The sequence below is a fragment of the Bos javanicus genome, chromosome 7 (assembly GCF_032452875.1).
Source record: "Bos javanicus breed banteng chromosome 7, ARS-OSU_banteng_1.0, whole genome shotgun sequence".
Classification (NCBI taxonomy): Eukaryota; Metazoa; Chordata; class Mammalia; order Artiodactyla; family Bovidae; genus Bos; species Bos javanicus.
This window is the reverse complement of record NC_083874.1, coordinates 20,414,354-20,431,046: the sequence shown is the minus strand read 5'-3', so window position 1 is coordinate 20,431,046 and position 16,693 is coordinate 20,414,354. Positions and strand designations below refer to the sequence as shown.

The following is a 16,693-nucleotide window of genomic DNA, read 5'->3' as shown; positions in this document are numbered from 1 at the left end:
ATGTTTTGACTGCAAAGGGCCAGAGAGTCAATAATTTTGGTTTTGTAGGCCAGAGGGTCTCTATGGAAACTACTCAGCTCTGCCATTTTATGGTGAAAGCTGCCATAGACAATAAGAACATGAATGGGCATGGCTGTGTGCCAATAAAACTTTATTTACAAAACAAGGGAAGGGCCAGTGATTTAGCCCTCAGGTTGTTGTATGCTGACTTCTGGTCTAGAAGCATGGAATTTCCTGGGACACATGTGTGTCTTAATTCACTCTTTCCCGAAGTCCTTTTACCCCATTTCCTACTATAGTTTGGCCTCTGTCACGTTGGGCCACCTTGTTCAGACACCATCTCTAAATCCGAGACCAGACAGAATGAATCTCACTCCATCTCAAGAGCCCAGAAACCTTGATGGGGTTTTGATGGGGTCCAAACCAAAAGGAGCATCTTCCCCTTTTGTGGTCTCCAACACAGTAAGGGCCCCCTGTGTAGCCACCTTGTGTCAGAATCTGTCCTCTCATCTCTCTGGAGATAGAATGTTCCAGATGGAAGCAGGAATGGGGGTTGCAAAGGTCCCGAAGAGCTTAGGGCATTTGCACAAGGGCTAACTTTATTTTTTAAGTTTCAATGAAGTGCTCACACTCTCTTGCCTTATCTGTCCCTTTCCACATTTTTGTATTATTGCGATTACAAGTACATAAGAGTTACCCTTTAACCATGTTTAAGTGGCATTAAGCATATTCACATTGTCCTGCAACCATTCCCACAATCATCTCCAGAGCTTTTTCATCTTCCCAAATGGAAACTCTGTCCCCATGAAGTATTGACTCCCTGTTCCCTCTCCCAGCCCTTGGCCCCACCACCTACTTCCTGTCTCTGTGGATCTGACTCCTCCAGGGACCTCCTGTGAATGGAATCACATAGTATATGTCCTTTTGTGACTGGCTGATTTCCATCAGCATAATGTAGGGACTAAGTACCAGGGACAGACTTTTATTAGGTGTTTACTAAACACCAGCATCATCTTCACCACCTTGTATGTAGCCGCTGTTCTAAATTTTATGACGGAGGCACAGAGAGGGCAAGCCACTAGTCCAAGGCCACGTGGCCAGGATTTGGACCGAGGCAGCCTGGCTGCAGGTTTGAGCACCAACCCCCTTCCCTCTCAGCCAACACCTGCCTCCATCCCGAAAGTCCCAGCCCAGCCAGTGCCTAGACCCCCAGGCCAAATCCTTCTTCCAGTTCCCCTCCCCCACCCCCACGAAACCCACTTACCTCTTGAGTCAGGAAGGGGATAATCTGAGCACAGATCCCACTGAGACGCTTCACAATCTCGGCCTGGCAGGAAGCAACGGGGAGGAGGCTTGGAGGGCAGGCTGTCAATCCACAACCTCAACTCCAGGGCACAACAAGCCTTGCAAAGCTTGGGGTGAGGGGCCTATCACCCACAGGTGCAAATATGGGACACAGGCTGAGAGTCTGGCAGAGAGGCTGTTCACCTGATGTCCAGTGCAGCCTTGAGCTGGGAGACAGGACGGATATACCACCTGCCAGACCCACTCAACAGAGATTCCCAGAAAGCAGGTGCAGCCGCCCAGTGCAGACTGGGACCTACCCCCGCTCCCCCAGGAGCTTTGAGTTCAGCATAAACAGAGGGAGTGGAGCCCCCGCCTGAAGTCCCAAGTTCAAGCCCTGCCTGGACTCAGGTCTTTCCCAGGCATGGCCCCTCTCTAGGTTGCCCCTGTGCCCTGTGGCTGCAGTCAGCAGGCCATCCCAGTATACCACACTCAGGAGTGTGATGCTATAAGAAATACACATTGTGGGGGAAAGAATTTGAAAAAGAATAGCTACATGTATATGTATAGCTGTCCCTTTGCTGCATACCTGAAATTAACACAACATTGTTAATCAACTCTAACCCAAATAAAACAAAAAGTTAAAATATATGTATATACATTTGCTCTTTGCCCTGAGCTCCTACAACCCTAGGGATTTCAGAATAGCAGCAGCGAGAGGAGCATCTTTTGTCATTCACAATAAGTCCATGTCACCCACACTTGAGTGACACTTAGGGATGGAACTTCTCTCAGTCCTACCCCCAACCCCCGACCTCCAAGGAGGGGAGAGGGGCTGGGGGTGGCAGAGAGCTTCCTGGTGGGTGGATGCATGTTTGTGCTGGGAGACAGTGCCCGGAGAGGGCATAGAAGCTCCAGGCCCTTCTCCATAACCTTGTCCTGTGTATCTCTTCCATCAGGCTGTTTCTAAGTCATATCTTTTATCATAAATGGGTAATGTAAGTAAGAGCTTTCCTGAGTTCTGCGAGCCATTCTGGCAAAACATCAGACCAGGGAGTGGGTTATGGGAACTCTGATTTATAGCGGGTGGGTCAGAGGCCCAGGAGGCAGGGGCAGTCCTGTGGGGCCCTAATCCTAACCCTGAACCACTGGGGTTTGCACTGACTCTGGGTAGGTGTGTTAGGGTTGAATTGAAGCATAGGGACACCCAGCTGGTGTCAGATTTCCAGAACTGTTCTGTGTAGCGAAAACACACACATTTGGTGTCAGAGAGTGGGTTAGAAATAGTGTGGTTTTACTTGTAGGTTTCATCTGGGACCGGGGCTGGGCAGGGAGTGCCCCATAGAGGCTGAACAGAGGGGAAATATGTGAGTGGGTGGGGAAGGGGGTTTTCTGTCAGTCTGTGCTTTGCCTCTGCCTGAGTTACAGAGCTGCTGGATGCACCTGGGTGAGGCTGTGTCTTCCATCTCATACCAGGAGGGTGGACCCAGGCTCCCGGAGCTGGGATCCACCCCATAAAGAGGTCTAGTTCATGCATCCATAGGACCACACCATGCTGCAGGCAAACAAGCCCCCTCCTACCCACACCAGACCCAGCAGAACCCACAGAGACCCAGAAAAGCATGCCAAGGCAGGCTCCCTCCATGCACTCCCGGCTCACCCTCACTTCTTCCCACTCACCAGAAAGACCCTAGGCTCTGCCGATTTATTCTAATATTCTGATGGACAGAACCCAAGATTCCATCAACCTTAGAATCTCCGGGTCCCTCTCGTCCTCTTAGAAAACTTTATCTTGGGTGCATGGGTGATTCTATGATAAAATTCTCCCCTCCCCTTTAGAAACCATCAAAAAATCTTGAGATCAGCCTCAGGATCTGGGGGTTAATCTCGGGCAAATGGAGCCAATTTCAGAACCTTCAGGTATGACTCAGAACCCTGAGATCACTCTCAGACATAGAAGACAGTCTCAGAACCTTGGATCATTAGCATTAATCTTAGAACCTTCAAAACGGTATCAGAACCTAGGGGTTCCATCTCAGACCCTAAGGATCCATCTCCATATGTCAGATACATTGAGCTGAAAGGGACCTCTAAGACTGTCCGTTTGTCTCCTTCTTAGGACAGAAGTCCCTCCCCACGCTCTGTGACCTGGCTGCTGGCCTCTGCTACAAGGAAGCCTGGCCCCTGTCTGCTGCCCACATCTCTCCTGAACAAGATCTCCAGAAATTCATTTTCAAGGCTGCAATCTGGCCCCTGGTCCCAGAGGTTTCAGGATAAGACGTCTGCTCCCTGGGCCTGTGACTGCTGGAGATCTGGGTCCCTCTCATAGCTTCCAGACCCCTCTCCTCCCTACTGGACACCCTTACCCCCAACACACTGTTACCTGCTTATGCATTTCGATGTTGAGCCCGTAGGACATTTCATAGTACTGCAAAGAAAAGGCCATCTGGCAGTGTCCATCGTAGCCATGGATGTCCAACTGCACTGGGTGACTGGGTCTTCCAACAGCCCCCAGACTCAGGGCATCACAGCAGGACCCAGAGCCTCCCAGCTCCTTGGGGGCCCAGAGAGGGAGCCCAGAGGAGAAAGCAGGACTCTCTTCCCTCCATTCTCTCTAGGGGGTAGGGTAGATGAGCAGTGCCCAGAGACCCCAGCCCCTCAGAGATGCCCAGGAGGAGAGGAGGTATCCTCGATTTATTGTTCCAAGAGCTGGGAGACAGCCTGGAACCCCAAGCAGCCCATTTTACAGATGAGGGAAATTGAGGCCTACAGCCGGCTGGGGACATGTCCCAGAGGGGTACTGGAGTTGGGGTTCATGCCCGTCGTATTTCAACTCACAGACAAGCCATCTTCCCCACTGCCTCCCACCCAGTATGACGACCCCCTCACCATGACATAATGTCGCTGCATTTCTGTCTTCTCACTGGCCAACTTCTCACACTCCAGCTTGAGGCTGGGAAGGGGACGGAACATTGGGATTCCACTCTCCTTGCCCCCCAGCAGAGACACCCACGGACCCCTTCTGGGCCAGTTTCCACAGTGATGAGATTGGCTCTCCCCCATCCCACCTCCACACACCCACCCCTCAACTCCCGCTCCCAGGCCGGCCCCATCCCTTGCCAGGCTCCAAGTGTCCCAGCACTGGACGGGCTGTCCTCCTCATCTACGCTTCTACCTGGAAGCCCTCCTCTCGGCCCTGGGGTCCCTCCGTCCTCCCAGCACGCTGGTGACCCCGCCCCTCTCCCCCAGGCGAGCCCCCTGGGGAGGGGCGCCCCGGTCCCCCACCCCTTACCTGTGGTACTGAGCCTGAAGAAACTGGAATTCTTCTTTGATGCGGTCGCAGATCTCCAAGATCGAGAACTTGAAGGGCTGGCCGGACTGAAGCGGGGTCTTGGGGGGGACGCCCAGGTCTGAGTTCCTGGATGCCCGGCGCCCGCCACCTCCCCGCAGCCCGAGCCCCCACTCACCGGGTGCCTTCCCTGGGGGTACATCCTGCCGATCCAGGAGGCCCTCAGCCACGACTCCGGAGCTTGACGATCTGGGGGGGGCCAGGCGAAGGCGGGGTGGGGGAGAGGCTGGGGTGGGGGGTCTGCCCGAGAAAGAAGGGGCAGCGGCGTGGGGCAGGGGACCCTGGAGTTCCCCCGCCCCCCGAGCGAGCGCGCGGTGTCGCGGGGACCAAGGGGCGCCGAGGCCCCCGCCGGGCGTGGGGCGCGCGACCGGCGCAGAAGGTCGGGCGAGCGGCGGCCGGTTTCCGAGGCGCGGGCGGCGGGCCCCGCGCGGAGCCGCCTCCCTCCGGCGGGGCTCGGCCGGGAGCCGCGGGCAGAGCCGCCTTAAGGTGGCGCCGCCGCCCCCGGCCCGCCCACCCGGCCCGCCCGCCCCGCGCGCCGCGGCCCCGGGACCACCCCCTCCCTTCCACCCGGGAGCAGCAGGGAAACTGAGGCTAGCGTCCAGCCTCGCAAAAGTCGCCACTCCCCACTCTCCCGAGTACCCAAGAGAGAAAAACCAGTTGAACACCTAGTGACCCACTGTGAGGGTAGCTTGGTGCGGGGAGGACAGGAGGGGGCCAGAAATGGTCTTTCTGAGGAAATGGGCTTAGACTTAAGGATGGGGAAAACAGCCTGCCAAGCGCTGGCTGGAGAACCTGCCCGCAGGGACAGGGTCTAACCTGTTAAAACATCAGAGGAGGGTCGAGCTGGGGGGCAGAGCCAGGCCCCTCCACCCTCACTGGGCCTCGGTATTCGGTATTCTCACCTGTAAAATGGTCAAAGCAGGGGCTATTTTTCCACTACGCGCACAAGAACAGCCCTCAGCCTGCCCTGGAGGGGAGTAAACTTCCAGAGGTGGGAGTTGGGTTCCCATGGCCACACCAGTGGACCTGGCTGTCTCCCCTCTCAGACCATGAGCTCCTAGAAAACAGAGGTCCCACTGAGGACAAATATGAATCTCTGCCATCAGACTGAGATCTCCCTGAGGGTGGGGCTCCATCTCCCATTGCAGACTGCACATATCCAGTAACGTGGGAGGTGGGACATTCTTATTCCCATCATGCTCATGAGAAACTTCAGAGTCGTTTGTTAAATCAATCAACAAACATGTGTGGAAAGCCTAGTGTGGACCAGACACTGCTCCAGGCCCAGAAGTTCAACAGGGAACCAAACAGAGAAAACCCCTGGCCTTGTGTTAATATCTGCACCCATGTCTGTAGATGAGTGAGCAGAAGCATACAAAAGCCCTGTTAAATTTATTGAGCACCTATGACATGCCAGGCCTCCTCCTCGGCAGAAGGAAAACAGGATGGAGAACAGATTTCTTGGCTTCTCTGAGATCAGTGGATAAAACGAGATTGTAGCTTGAAAATCATGAAATTGTGTGTGTACAAAGAGGCTTTGCGGGGGGCAATTATGGAGATTAGAGGGAATCTACTTATTTGGGGTGTCTGAGAGAAACCTCTTGGAGGAGATTGACACACGAAGGATAAAGATGGGGAGTCATGGGAAGAGGAAGGGAGATTCTAAGGATAAAGGATAAAGATACATGTGTATGTTGTGAAAATGTTAGTTGCTCAGTCATGTCTGACTCTTTGCAACCCCATGGGCTGTAGCTCACTGACTCCTCTGACCATGGAATTCTCCAAGCCAGAATATTGGAGTGGGTTGCCATTCCCTTCTCCAGGGGAATCTTCCTGACCCAGGATCGAACCCAGGTCTTCCGCACTGCAGGCAGATTCTTACTGTCTGAGCCACCAGGGAAGCTGGGGTATAAGTATACTATGGTTCCCTATTGCCATCAAGAAAAAACCCAAATTCCTTCCTCTTCCCGCAAAGCCCTGCACAAACCCCCTCCCCACCCTCCCATCCCTCATCCCAACTCACATCACTTTCACCCTCTTTCATTCCCCTCCAGCTACAAGGGCTTCTCCTGCTGTTCTCCAAGGAACCCAGTAGGATCCTACCCCAGGGCCTTTGCACTTCCTGCTCCCTTTCCCTGGAATGCTGTTCCCTTGCTTCTCATTATTCAGGCCTCAGCACCAACATCAACTCCTTGGAAAGGCCCTTCCTAGCCACCCACTTAAGCAATATTCACCCACCCACTCCACCATGTTATTCTCGAACACTGCATCTTGTACTCTCTCTTGCTCTCTTGGCCCTATCAGAGTTTGTTTTGACATGATTGTGTTTCTTTGTGGGTTGTTCCACTCATTCTTCTCCCTCACTCGGCCATGTTGGGACAGAACCTGTCTTAGTGCCTGCAGAACCTGGCACACAGTAAGTACTCAATAAATGAACAGGCAGGGGCGTGAGAAGAAAGAGTGGATCCAGCTAAAGGCAGACATCACTGACCACACTCCTGCTGGGGAATTCTAAAAAACAGAGAGTGCCAGCATTCCATGACGCCAAAAGTTCATCAGTCCAAGTTTGGGGGCATCTGTGCAGTCCTAATTCCAAAACCTTTCCAGGAGGTAGCTTACCTCCCTGGGAAGACAAAAGCTCCCCACTCTGGGCCACTTCCTCATTCTCTACTGCTTCCACCTCCTGAAGTCCAACGGCTCCTTCTTGACCCTCACCTCGGACCTATGCACAGAGTGGACTTCACCCTCCCAGCCCCCATGCCCTCCCGACATGCTGGAACTCCTTATTCTCTGAGGCTGGTCTCTTTCCTCCTAGCCTAGCCATCTGAATGTCACCTTCGCCCACACCTCTGGCTGCCCAGGCTCTGAGCCACCATGTTCTCTTAGAGGCTTCAGGCATCACCTTCATGAAGATGGCTCTAAGCTCTGGCTCCACCCCGGTCCCTACCCTGAGGCCCAGCCCTGTGGGTAGAGTCCCCACTAATGGATGTCCCCCAGGCCACTAGATGCAGCAGCTTTCCCCAGACCTGTCTGTCACCTGGTCAGACCCCAATCACCTTGATCCTCCAAGATCCTAGAGCATCATCCTAGTCTCTTCTCATCTCTTCACCTACCACGCAACCTTGCTTCCCATCCCCGCACCCCTTGCCTGCATCAGCCCTCCTTCTTCTCCCGTCTGGACCTCAAGCCACCTTCTCACTCTGAGTACGTTTCACTCTTGTCACTTTCTGAGTCTGGCCTGCCCTCACTTAAAGCTACCCCATGGCTCCCTATTGCCCTTGGGACAAAGTCCCAGATCTTCAGGCTAGCATCAGATGCCCTGCACCACCTGGTCTAAGCCAGCTTTACCTCCCCCTCCATCAGTTGAAACACTCTGCTCAGGCCACACCAGCCAGATTACCTCATCTGTGCTCTTTCTTACCTCTAGGCCTTTGTTTTTGTTATTATCTCTTTCTGAAATCCCCTCCCACTCCTTTTCTGCCTGGAGAAAATCCATTCCTTCAAAGTTCAACCCAAAAGGCACCTCCTCCAGGCAGCTTCTCCAAAAGGCATCTCCCACTACACACAAAATTGGCAGGTTCATATTTATTCTCTAACCACCTCCTCATGGGGAAGATGCTGGGGCCTTGGTGAGGGCCAGCCCCAGGCTTGCTTAGGAAGCTCCAAGGGGCAGAGGGCATGAGACAGAGCTAGGACACCCTGCAAGTCCACATGAGCAGTGCCAGGACAAAGGAGTACCCAGAGGAGGAACAGGAGCTTTGCCTGGTGAGTTCAGAGAAGGCTTCCTGGAGGAAGGAACCTTTACCCATCAGTCTTCAGATCCCTCAGCCAGGCACACTCCACATGGGAGGGTAAATACAGATTTGTGGATTGCCTGAGAAGCCACAAAACCACACACACACACACACACACACACACACACACACACACTACAAGTCAGTGTGTATAATTTGCCAGGAAGGAGGAGATGGTTTGTTCTGAGAAGAAGCAACCCCAGCTTTGGGAGCAGCAGCTTTGAGAGTTTGGGGAGGCTCAGCAGAGAGCAGTCTGTGACCTGGGTGGAGAAGACGGTGGGGGGGACCCCTAGGCGGCCGATTACTTGATAACTCGCTGAAATGCCACATCCGGCCAGACAGGGAGGCAGGGAAAGGACTGCCAGGCATGAGTTACAGCCTGGGCAGTCTAGCACAACCTTCTCACTTCACTAGAAAGGCTTTCCTCATCTAACTCATTTGCCATCCAGGGCTTCACGCCCCACCCCTCTGGGTCTCAGTTTCCCCATCTACAAAACCCTGGGAGAAAGGCAACGTTGGGGAATGGGACTTAGCTTTTGACCTCTTCCCTCCCACTGCACAGAAAGACTCAGCCCCGGTTCCTGGCTGGGTTTTTATGATGTGGATGTGGTGTGTTTTTTTTTTTTTTAAAGGAAAAAGCTGAGAAGCAGCACTGGGACCCGGTATTGCTCAGACCACCTTAAATCAGCCTCGCCGCCCCAGCTACTGTGGAAATTCCTTTCTCTGCGGTGGTTGGCTGGGCGCGCCAGCCAATCCGCCTGCGGCGCTCCCACATGGGTCCGTGACGTCACAATGGGAAACGACCAATGGGGATCAGGGATCTGGCAACCAATGGCAGAAAGTGCTAGGATTGGCTGGGCCAATCGGAAGGCGGCAAGGCGCTCCCAGCAGGGTATGGAGAGTGTGCCTCCCCTCCCTGAGAGAAGCCTGAGATCCTTGTGGACGCCTGATTCTAGCCCCGGTTTGGCTTTCGGGGGGGTACTCCAGCTCGGTTAGTATCCAAAAAGCGCGGGGAGAAGCGAGCCACCTCCTAAGCCTGGCTGGTCTTCCCTTAAAAAGAAGAGTTCCGTAGTCCAACATACTACCTTGCAAAAAGCCTGGCCAGCTGGCTGGGCCGACTAGCGCTTTTAGCCCTATTTCACAGATGGGTAAACTGAGGTAGAGATGTCAAGTCACTCCAGACGCCTAGGGAAGAACTGAGACTCTCACCCAAGCCCGGAGTCTCCCAGCGCGGCTCAGTTTCTCCCATCAGGTCGGATGGGAAGGGATGGGCCCAGGTGTAGGCGAAGGGAGAGGGTCGCTGGTCCCCATGACTCGGTTTCCCCGGGCGCGAATGGGAGAGGAGACGGGAGCAGGGATTCTCAGAAAGACTACGAGCCCCAGAAGCTCCTGCGCGGCGCCCGCCCGGGCTGTCAATCAAAGTAACGTGGGTCCCTCTCCGGCCCTCGCTCCCCCGCCCGCCGCCTCTCTCCTGCCAGCTCCTGCTCCCTCCCCGCCGGCTCCGGGCCCGGCGCGGTATAATTACAGCCCATTGATCCGACCCGGGCCGGGAAAGCGGCTCCCTCGGGGAGGCCAAGCCTTTGGCTTCCGACTTCGCCAACCTCTGCCTACCGCCCCCCTAGCCGACCTGCTGGGCCACCAGCCAGGCCTGCCCCCTCCCGCTGGCCAGGGCTTTCGGGTGACCTCTGAGCCTCCGTTCCCGCCACGGTTGGCTGTGAGCCCCCCTCAGAAAAATTACACACGTTTCCTTCCACCCACGAACACAGGGAGCCTTCATGCCCTGTTCTAGCGCCCTGCCCTCTACCTCCTCATGTGACCTAGGGACACTTGAGCGCCTCTCTCTAGGCCAGTTTTCTCACCTGTATAGTGAGACGGTTGCACAAGATTTATTCTTGAAACCAATGCTTTTTGCTGCTCCCAAGCTTGCAGCCAGGGCTAGGCCATGCAGGAGGGGTTCCCAAGTTTGGAGAAGTGGGAGGAGACCAAGCACAAGACTCAGCCCCCTGAGAGTGGTCTGGGCTGAGGAGAAGGGAGGACCTGGGGTGGAGATGGGGGTGAAGGCAGAGCCAGGAGTGAGGTGCCTACATGGAAAGTTGGAAAGGCATGCTAGGTGTCTGGTGGGGTGTTTAAGCTGAGGTTCTGCAGGGTACATAGGAGTTGCCTCATTTGAACTGTGCCTTTATATAACCCTAACCCAACATGGAAGAGGAAAGATGGGGCAACTTTAAACCCTGCCCTGGGATTGAGGAGCCTTGAGGTCTGACCTCTTGCCTTACTGAGTGGGCCTCTGAACACTCTCTGGCTGTGAAGCTGAAACAGGGAGTGAACGCAGCATGAGTATATCACTCTGCCTACTTTCACAAGGGTCTGTAAAATCCCCTTCGGCCCTGGTTAATGGGAGACAGGGGAGACAGCAGCCAGTGGCAGGAGGCACTGCTATTGGCTGAGGGCTCCAAACTCCAGCCTCCCCCTGGGCAAGAACTGGACTGCAAAGGGGAAAAAGAAGAAAGGACTTTTGGGAGTCCAGGATGGACCTGGACTCAGTGGGTATTCTCATCTGGAAAAGGAGATTGATAACAGAATCTTCAAATAAGTTCAGGCCTATAAAGTACTTAAAATGCTTCATAGTAGGGACTTCCCTGGTGGTCCAGTGGCTAAGACTCCAGGTGCCTAATGCAGGGGGCCTGAGTTTGATCCCCGTTCAGGGAACTAGACTCCATGTGCTGCAACTAAAGATCCCATATGCCTCAACTAACACCTGGCACAACCAAAGAAATAAATATTTTTTAAAAATTCATAGTAAATGCTCTAAACAGGGTAGCCATTTACACTTCCTTTATGCCCCAAAGGGCCCTTCTCTACCCAGCCTCATTTCACACCCAACAGCTGGGCTATGCACTCATTTTTCACTTTTCCCACATCTTTGATCACCCATGAAAATGTGAATCCAATCTCACCCTTCCCTCTGCTCAAGAATCTTCCCTAGCTCCCCATCACCCTCAGAATGAAATGCAAACTCCCCACCTCTGTCTACAAGATCTGATCCCCCATCACTTTTCTTCTCTCCTCATCACTCACTCCCCTCAGGCCTCCTCCCTGTTCTCCAACACTGCAGGCATGATGATCCTGCCTCAGGGCCTTTGCACAAGCTGTTTCTTTTGCCTGGACCATGACTGGCTCATCTCAAGCTTAGATTAAACATCACCACTGAGGGAGGCCTGGCCTGGCCAGCCTGGCTCTAGCTGGCCCCAACCCCCCTACCTGGTCAGCTTCTCTCATTTTATTTCCTTTGGAAGCCTAGTCACTCTCTGAACATTTACAGCTTCTTCTTTAAAAAAAATTTTTTTTGGCCATCTCTCTTGGCATGTGGGATCTCAGTTCCCCAGCCAGGGATTGAACCCATGCCCCTGCAGTGGAAGCGCGGAGTCGTAACCTCTGCACTGCCAGAGAAGTCCTGAATGCTCACAATTTATTTGTTTAATGTTTATGGTCTGTCCAGGCCCAACCGCACCTGTTCCACATGTGTTGGGAAGCTTAGGGGTAGAGCCTCTCCCAGGTCATTTGACATGTGGGACAGAGTCCCAGAGCCCCTGCCAACCTATCCAGTGCTAACCCTGCCAGTAAGGCACCTCTGCAACCTGAAGGTCTGGGTTCAAATCCTACCTTGGCTACTTGCTCCTGTGACTCTGTAAAATGGGGATAATGCCAGATATTTTCTCATCAGTGTCACAGAATCAAAGTTTGACAGATGAAACAGCTTCAGTTATTATGATGTCAGGGTGTGCAACTGGGGCAAACAGGGTTGGAGCTCACACTCAAAAGGTATCCCCCCCCCCTTTCTTTTTTTTTTTTGCCAAACCTCAGGGCATATGAAACTTCCCTGGCTAGGGACCAAACCCGTGGCCCCTGCAGTGGAAGTGGAGTCTTAACCATTAGACCATCAGGGAAGCCCGAGGCATCCCCTATTTTTAAAACCCAGGGGTTTCCTGGTCAATGTATCTATCCTAGACCCCACATCACCAAACTCACCCTCCTACCCCACCCCATGCCAAGCCTTGACCTCACCCTCTGGACTTTGCCACATGGCATCTCTGTGAATTCTACCCTCCTGGGGAGGGTGCTCCTTGCTGGACCTGAGACTCCCCCAGCCCCCCTGCACTGCACAGGTGTGGGTGGAACACTGTGTCCAATATGTATCTCCCTCTCCAACTTCTGATGTGCAGTGAGTCGTTTTATCCTCCCTGGGCCTCAGTTTGCTTATCTGGAAAAGGGGGTTTGTCCTTGGTAATGGTTCTCAAGACATTGACTACTCTGGGCTAGCTGCTTTATTCACTTGACCTTGTGTCTGATGCTCACAGCTGCCCTGCAAAGTAGGGGATGAGACCCTGCAGTTGACCAGGCTGAACTGCCTCCAGGCTTCTGCCCTGGACTCCCTTTACCTGGAACACCTCCCCCAACCCCATCCCCTGTATGCAGGCTCCTGTAGTTATCCAGGTCTCAGCTCAGATGTCACCTCCTTGGAGAGACCTCCCCCCATCTCCTGGCTTAAGTAGCCTCCTGTCATTCTCTGTCCCCTACTGGAATTTTCTCCCCAGCACCTGACTGTTCTCGGAAATTATCTTATTCATGGGTTTATTTGTTGTCTGTCTTCTCTACCTGCTGTAGGTTCCACTAGGGGCAAAGAGGAGTGCTGTCCTGAGTCCAGGGCAGCCACCACAGAGTCTAGCACACAGCAGGTGCCCAATAAATCCCGGTTGCCGGTGGGTGGTGGGTCTCGCTTGGGAGTGGGGAGGAAAGAGATGGAGGCGGCCAGGCCCAGAGACGCCGAGGGACCTGTCCAAGGTCACACAGTAGGCGGCGCTCGGGGTGAGCGCTCGGTGGCTGTGGTCCTGGGTCCCTGGAGCCAGCCCTCCTGCGTGCTGGGTGGCCGCCCGCTTGTCCCCCCGCGCCGCCGCGGCCGAGGAACCACGGGTAACCCCGCAGGCCGGACCGACGCGTCACCCAACTGGCCAGGTCAGGCCCAGCAGGGGACGCGGAGCGAGGGTACCGCCCCTCCCCCGCCTGGGAGGCGGGAAGCCCAGAGGGGAGGGGGAGGAGGAAACGGAGGGGACAAAGCGGGAGGAGGGGCGGGGGAAGAGGAGAGGGTGAAGGGGGCGGAGGGGCGGAGGGGCGGAGGGGCGGAGGGGGAGGAGGACGCGAAGAGGCGGAGGGTCAAGGGCGGGGAGAGGCGGGCTTCTTGGCCTGGCAGGCGCCCAGCAACCGGGCCCAGGGGCCTGGGTGGGTGGGAGAGGTTTGTAGGGGGAGCTGGAGGCGGGGAGGACCAGCGAGGTCGACTGAGAGGCGGGGATGGCTGTGAAAGAGCACAGTAGGAGGGAGTGTTCGAGGGGGAGGAGAGAGAGATCAAGAAAGACCTTGAAGGACCGAGGAAGAGAAAGACCTAGACCCGGAGGTACCCGGAGGCAGAGGAGGTGCAGAGATAGTCGGAGAAGGGCATACCCCGCGAGAGCTCTGCAGAGCAGAGTGCTTGGGCGTTTGGCAGGGCCTTGGGGTACAGGCAGCTCCCTCCTGCAGCCCCTAAAGTCGGAAAATACCTAAATTCCATGCGGGCCTCGTCCTGGGGTCCTGCCTCTGTCTCCCCTCCAGACTGGCCCCTCTGCGACAACAGTAGATCCTACTCATCATGGGTGTGGCTGCACCCCTCCTCTGCTCCAACACCTTCCATGGCTCCCGGAAGCCCTGGCTGTCCGACAGGACGCATCCTGCAGGGCTGGCCTAGGCCCGCCCATCCCGCTGGCTCCTTTGCCATCTCACTTTCTTCCTACATCTTCCCTGAACACCTGCTGTGCGCCAGGCAGGAGTCTAAGCCCTAGGGATTCAGGAGTGACCCAAACAGACCCAGTCCCTCTTGTTGAACTCATCTCCGGTGTGGGGAAAAGCAGAGGACGGAATATTTGTTGACCTAAGTTGTTCACAGCGATCAGTGCTGTAAAGATAAAGCCAGCGAGCAGGAGAGAGGGGGTGGTGGTGATGGCCGGAGTGCAGTGGCTGTGGGGACAGTGTGTCCCACCATGCAGAGGGTTGCCCAGAGGTGGCACCGGGCTCAGTCACCCTCAGACTGGAAAACGATGCCGATTAGAATGAAGGCCCCGAGCAAGGGGAAGGGCCAGAGCTCTGCCCACCTGTGCTGGGTCCAGGCTAAGATGTGTGTCTTTCAGCATCCTGGTTCTCTGCTATGTGCCCCTACTTGACGCCTCAGTAGGGGTGTCACTTGATGCCTCCGGCCTCAGTTTCTTTATCTGTAAAATGGTCCTTCCTTCACCGGGCATGTTCAAGAATTGTTTGAGAACTGCAGCTGAAGCCCTGAGCCAAGGTCAGAGCATAATAGATGTTCAGTGGATGGCAGCCATCCATGATTTCTGTTATCCTTATGATCTGCATTGCTTTCCCAATTCTTTCTGGTACTGCCTAGTGGGGCCGAGAGCTCTGCCAGCCAGCCAGCAAAGGGCAGGAGACCGGCTGTGGCCCTGTCTTGTCTTGTGACTTTTGACAACTTCCTGCCCTTCCTCAGGCATCAGTTTTCCTGTCTGTACAATGGGGTGAGCGTGTGGGGTGGTCATGCCCAGGTCCCTGATTCCACATCACTGCAGGTGCTTTTTGTTTCTCCCCCAAGTCTAATCTAAGTTCAAGGTGCAAACTCCAGACTCTGGAAGGAAGAAGGCCACGTAAATATTTCAGGCAGCAGATGTACCTGGCCAGCCTGGAATGTGAATGTTTAATGTCACATCCTCATTTACAGGATGCTTTTTTTCCTGGGCTGGCTGGAAAATCTGTTAGCCCTTGACCCCTCCTCAGCCTGGGAGGCCAAATCAGGAGGAGGAGGTGAGCCTGGCTCTGGGGGACTGGGGTGCAGGAGGGTGCTGGGTCAGCCTCTTGTTACTGGGGCCTGTGGGAGGACATGATTGTATGCACAGGAACATCATGGTTTAGACAGAGTCAGGGACTTGCATACCTTGAAGCACAGGGATCCTCGCTGCTGGAAAGACCCTTAAAAAGGGGGAGAGGGTAGAAAAGGGGAGTCCCAGAAGGGCCTAGGGTCTGGGGGTGGGGTGGGGTAGTCAGAACAGTTGGGTTTACCAAGACTTGTGCCCCCGCAGCCCCCTCTGGGGTCTCTCTGCCCCTCCCCCTTGCCTCCCTCCCCCTCTTCTGATGCTCCTTCACTCCCCGCCTTCCTCCCCTCCCCCACATCCCCCCTTCTTTCCTTCTCCCTCCTTTCCCTAACCCCCCTCCTTCCTCCTGCCTCTCCTTTCTCTCCCCTTCCCCCCTCCCTCTCTTCATCCTCCCTCCCCCCGCCCTCCCCGCCTTCCTTCCTCCCTCCTTTCCCCCTCCTCCCCTCCACCCTCCCCACCGCCCCCTCCTCCCCTTCCTCCCGCCTCATTAGGCGCGGCCGCGGCGCGGGGCCCATTAGCAGATCAATTAGCCGAGGTCGCCGGCGGCGCGGTCGTTAAGCGCGGGAGGCCGCGGCGGGGAGGGGGCCCTGGAGACCGCACCTCCGTCCGCCCCGGCTTCCCGGCTGCGATTGCCTCTCCTCTCCCGCCCCAAGACCCTCTGGTCACGCGCCCCACAGAAGACTCCAGGGCCCTCGCTTTACCGTTCCCAGCCCTATGGGCGGGATGGGGGAGCTTCAAGGCCCAGAGGGACACCCCAGGTCACAACCGTGGTGTCCGTGACTGGGCAAGGCCCCTTTTTCTTTGGAGCAGACCCTCCCCCCCCAAAAAAACGCCCTTCATCTGCCAGCAACATCAGTAATAGTACTAATAATATCAGCTGACTTCTCTTGAGCCCTTGCAAGCTTTCTGCTAATCCTCGGAACAATTTCCCAGAAGCAGATCAGACAAGTGACTTCACTTTCCTCCCTGCCTCGGTTTCTATCCACACACCCACTGACCCATTTTGTATTTTCCCAACACATGTGTCTATCTGGCCACAAGGGTGGGGACTTAAGTCTTTGCTTTTCCTTCCCTGCTGTCCACAGGGCTCAGAGTAGGAGCTCAATATGTTTGTTTTTTTTTTAAAGGAAGAATGAATGAATGGGTGAGGCTGTGCTAAAGCACTTTCTCCGGAGTCCATGATAGGATCTTCATGACAGCCGTGTGATTATACCCATTTCACAGATAGGGAAAACCAAGACCCAGAGCAGTGAAGCTGCTTGCTTGCTCGAATCACCTTGCTGTGAGAGGAAGCCCAGGCTGGAGACTCTCTGTCCAGA

The 16,693-nt window shown here is 55.1% G+C and overlaps 1 protein-coding gene across 4 annotated transcripts in view; it reads right to left on the bottom strand.

Moving 5' to 3' along the window:
* TLE2 (TLE family member 2, transcriptional corepressor) overlaps nt 1–14,153 on the bottom strand; it is a 29,500-nt gene extending 15,347 nt beyond the window's left edge. For 2 of the 4 annotated variants that reach the window (XM_061422719.1, XM_061422721.1), the window contains exons 1-6: nt 14,019–14,153; nt 4,752–4,822; nt 4,577–4,674; nt 4,174–4,237; nt 3,668–3,712; nt 1,265–1,327 (exon numbers count right to left, since the gene is read on the bottom strand). In XM_061422719.1, the coding sequence (XP_061278703.1) occupies nt 1,265–1,327; nt 3,668–3,712; nt 4,174–4,237; nt 4,577–4,674; nt 4,752–4,822; nt 14,019–14,109 (432 nt within the window). In that variant the 5' untranslated portion in view covers nt 14,110–14,153. The remainder of the gene's footprint in view (nt 1–1,264; nt 1,328–3,667; nt 3,713–4,173; nt 4,238–4,576; nt 4,675–4,751; nt 4,823–14,018) is intronic. The other 2 variants (XM_061422722.1, XM_061422723.1) reach the window with 1 other exon arrangement.
* Between the last annotated feature and the right edge of the window lie 2,540 nt (nt 14,154–16,693).